We start from the raw sequence: 3,821 nt of genomic DNA, 5'->3' as shown, positions 1-3,821 counted from the left end.
TATATTAATCTATTATATAGTGTACAAATTTTTTTATCATTATTATTATTTTTTTGAGACTAAGTCTCACTGTGTCAACCTCACTAGTGCGCTGTGGCATTAGAGCTTACAGCAACCTCAAACTCTTGGGCACAAGTGATTCTCTTACCTCAGCTTCCCTTGTAGCTGAGAAGACAGGCACCCGCCACAAGGCCTGGTTTTTTGTTTGTTTGTTTTTAGCAGGCTTGGGTGGGGTTCAAACCCTCCAGCCCCAGCCCTGGCATGTGACTGGACCCTACCTATTGAGCTATAGGCACCAAACCTACAGTTTTTTACAAAAATTTCCTCTACTAAATTATGATCCCTGAGTTTAAAGTTATATCTTGAGTTGGATCACCCAACTATCTTGAATATTATGCATATTATATGTTTAATGTGGTTGTTTGGGAAGGGGGAGATAGCCCTTAATGGGGAGAATCAGCAAACTGAAAATCCTTTGAGACTGATGTCCCTATTCATTTTCTTTCCCAGTGTAGATGAGACTTTTTGTTTTTAAATAGCTCCAGAGAATGAAAATTTATAATCAATCCAGACTTTATACATTCTCACTGAATTATACATTATTTCAGGAAATAATATTGCCAACAGTAAGCATAAAAGTCATCATACAGGGAACGCTAAAATGGATCAAGCAGGTGATGTTACCAGTCCACTTCTAAGTTCTCGTCTTAGTGAAAGGTATGATGAAGCTATTACATTAAAATATTTAGATGAAACATTTCCCTACATACATTTGTTTTTGAAGATAAATTTAATTTTTATGCTAATATTTTAGCTGAGAGCCTATTGGAAAATTATATATTATTTAAATCTTTTAGGTGGGGAGGTGTCTTGTAATACTGAATTGGCTGGTGCTTTGTATATTCTGTGTCTTTTTAAGTAACAAAAATAATAATGATGAAAAAGCGGTAAGTCCTTGAAATTTTTATACATATCACATATATAGTTATGTATATCGCATAATTAGATGATCATTTGTGTCCTTTGAATCTTTGGCAAGAATGTGATGCTATTATAGATTTACTTTACATAATTTTTAAGTTTAAAATACACAAGTCCTAGCTGCTGAAATTTGTGAGTACTTTATTGCTTTCTCTGAGCATGTTAAACATTGCTTCATGGTTACTTAATTCTTTAGGGAGATTTACATTGGAAAAGGTAATATAAACGTATTTAAAAGTAGTATAATTCTAACAATTGAAGTGATTTTTTTTTTTTAAAATTAGTGTTTTGTATATTTTTGCCATTATTTTTTAAATAATCTGAGGGATTTTTTTGGTTTGTTTTAGTCCTGTTCTACAATATACACATGTTACACCACAAAGGGAAAAATCAGGTAAGATTAAAACAAGGCTTTTTTATTCTTAAATACTAGAAATACTGGCTCCTGCTTTAACAGCCATTGTAGTATATTTAGCTCCATAGAAACAGTACTGGGGCAAGCGAGAGCTGGACAGGCACTGGGTGACTGTGCCTCAATGAGGAAAAATAACTAAACATGAGCAAAGGAGATCTTAAGAAGCCGAGAGGCAAAATGTCATCATATGCATTCTTAGTGCCAACTTGTCGAGAAGAACATAAAAAGCAGCACCCAGATGCTTCAGTCATGTCTTCTAAAGAGAAAGGAAAATTTGAAGATAAGGGCAAAGGCAGACTAGGCCCATTAGAAAAGAGAAATGAAAACCTGTATCCCTCCTAAAGGGGAAACAAAGTTCAAGGATCCTAGTGCACCCAAGAGGCCTCATTTGGCCTTTTCCTTTTTCTGTTCTGAGAATTGCCCCCAGATCAAAGGAGAACATTCCAGGCTATCCATTGGTGATGTTGCTAAGAAGCTGGAAGAGATGTGGAATAGCATTACTGCAGATGATAAGCAGCCTTATGAAAAGAAGGCTGCAAAGCTGAAGGAAAAATACGAAAAGGATATTGCTGCATACCGAGCTAAAGGAAAGCCTGATGCAGGGAAAAAGGGAGGTGTCAAGGCTGAAAAAAGCAAGAAAGAGGGGGAGGAGAAAGAAGATAATGATTATGAGTAATTTGGTTCTAGCGTAGTTTTTTTTTTCTTGTCTATAAAGCATTTAACCCCCTGTACACAATACACTCCTTTTAATGAAAAAAATTGAAATGTAAGGCTATGTAGGATTTGTTTTTAAACTGTATGTGTCTTTCTTTTTGTATAGTTAACACACTATAGAATGTGTTGGCACAGAAATTTAAAGCATGTTCTTATTCATGCGCAGCACAAATTAGTTATATAGTTGGGGATGATGGTTTTTTCATCTTTAGTTGTCTCTGATACAGTTATGTGAAATAATTGTTTTGTTAACTGAATATACCACTCTGTAATTGGAAAAAAGAAGTTGCAGCTGTTTTGTTGACATTCTGAATGCTTTCAAGTAAATATGTTTTTTTTATTAGTTCTATTGTCCTTTTCATAGGTCTGAAATTTTTCTTGAGGAAGCTAGTCTTTTGCTTTTTGCCCATTATTGATCACATGAATTATTAAAGCTTTTATCTCCACACCCTGCATGTCATGATGGGGGTAATAAAGTTAAATTGAGATAGTTTTCATCTATAACTGAAACTCCAAAGTTGGTGACAAATTTCACACAGCCTACTTATATTTTACAAAGTGAAGAGTAAGCAATCTACTCACAGCATGGGATTATTAGAATCAAACATTTTAAAAGTCTGTCCTTGAAGGACTGGTAGAAAAGTATGTTCTAATCTTTACATGAGGACTCTATTCTTCAACTTCCATTACCATGTAATGGCAGTTATATTTTGCAGTCCCCACGTTAAAGAAGACCTGAGAATATATTCCCAAAAGTGTCGGCTTAAAATGCAAGACTATCTGCCATGTTGCATTTTGTGTTGATGTTAGTCCCAGCAAAGACTAGGAAAATGCTGGCTGTAAATGTCTTTTCCCATGTACCTAAATATGGACTGCTCAGGAAACTTTAGATTCTCCATTAAGAATATCTTTAATTAATTGGGACACCCTTTAAAATAATACATTTAAAATAGGTTATATTTTCTTGTATTGTGGTTTGCCCCTTTTTAAATCAAATTGATAAGAGGAAAGAAGGTGCTTAAACTTTGCATCTTAATACAAGTTATTCAATTCATTTGAATTTAATTTTTCCTTACAAAACTCACACATTCATTAGAGTCATGTTTATCTTCTTAGCAGTTTAGGAAACAGTTTTTTGTTTTTATTTTTTTTTGAGACAGAGTCTCACTGTTTCCCCCTCAGTAGAATGCTGTGGTGTCACAGCTCACAGCACCCTCAAACTCTTGGGCTTAAGCAAGTGGCTGGGACTATAGGCGCCTGCCACAACGCCTAGCTATTATTTTGTTGTAGTTGTCGTCGTTTAATGGCCCTTCCACACTGGTGTATGTGGCCAGTGCCCTAATCACTGAGATATGGGTACTGAGCCGATTTTGTGGTTTTTAAGACTATCATTCTCTTAAAGTGCCAGTATTTTAAAATAGCATCCTTGTAATTTTACATGCTTTTGTGATGGAGTGCTATTTTGTTATATAATTTTGACTTGTATTCTTTCCATTAGCATTTGTTTATGTAATTTCAGGAGGAATACTGAACATCTGAGTCCTGTATGATACTAATAAACTAATAATTGCAGAGGTTTTTTTTAAAAAAAAGAATACTAGAAATGTTAATAAAGGCTCAGCGCCTGTGGCTCAAGTGGCTAAAGTGCCTGCCACATACACCTAAGGTGGCAGGTTCAAATCCAGCCTGGGCCTGCCAAACAACAATGACA

At 35.1% G+C, this 3,821-nt stretch overlaps 1 protein-coding gene across 1 annotated transcript in view; it reads left to right on the top strand.

Annotated features, from left to right (window-relative positions):
• BRCA2 (BRCA2, DNA repair associated) overlaps nucleotides 1–3,821 on the top strand; it is a 101,405-nt gene that overhangs the window by 11,051 nt on the left and 86,533 nt on the right. The window contains exons 4-5 of the mRNA XM_012809998.2: nucleotides 609–717; nucleotides 1,329–1,375. Of these exons, the coding sequence (XP_012665452.1) occupies nucleotides 609–717; nucleotides 1,329–1,375 (156 nt within the window). The remainder of the gene's footprint in view (nucleotides 1–608; nucleotides 718–1,328; nucleotides 1,376–3,821) is intronic.

This window comes from Otolemur garnettii, unplaced genomic scaffold (genome assembly GCF_000181295.1).
Source record: "Otolemur garnettii isolate 467f Iridium unplaced genomic scaffold, OtoGar3 scaffold00120, whole genome shotgun sequence".
NCBI classification, from domain to species: Eukaryota; Metazoa; Chordata; class Mammalia; order Primates; family Galagidae; genus Otolemur; species Otolemur garnettii.
The sequence above is the reverse complement of the archived record's forward strand: the minus strand, read 5'-3'. Positions and strand labels throughout refer to the sequence as shown.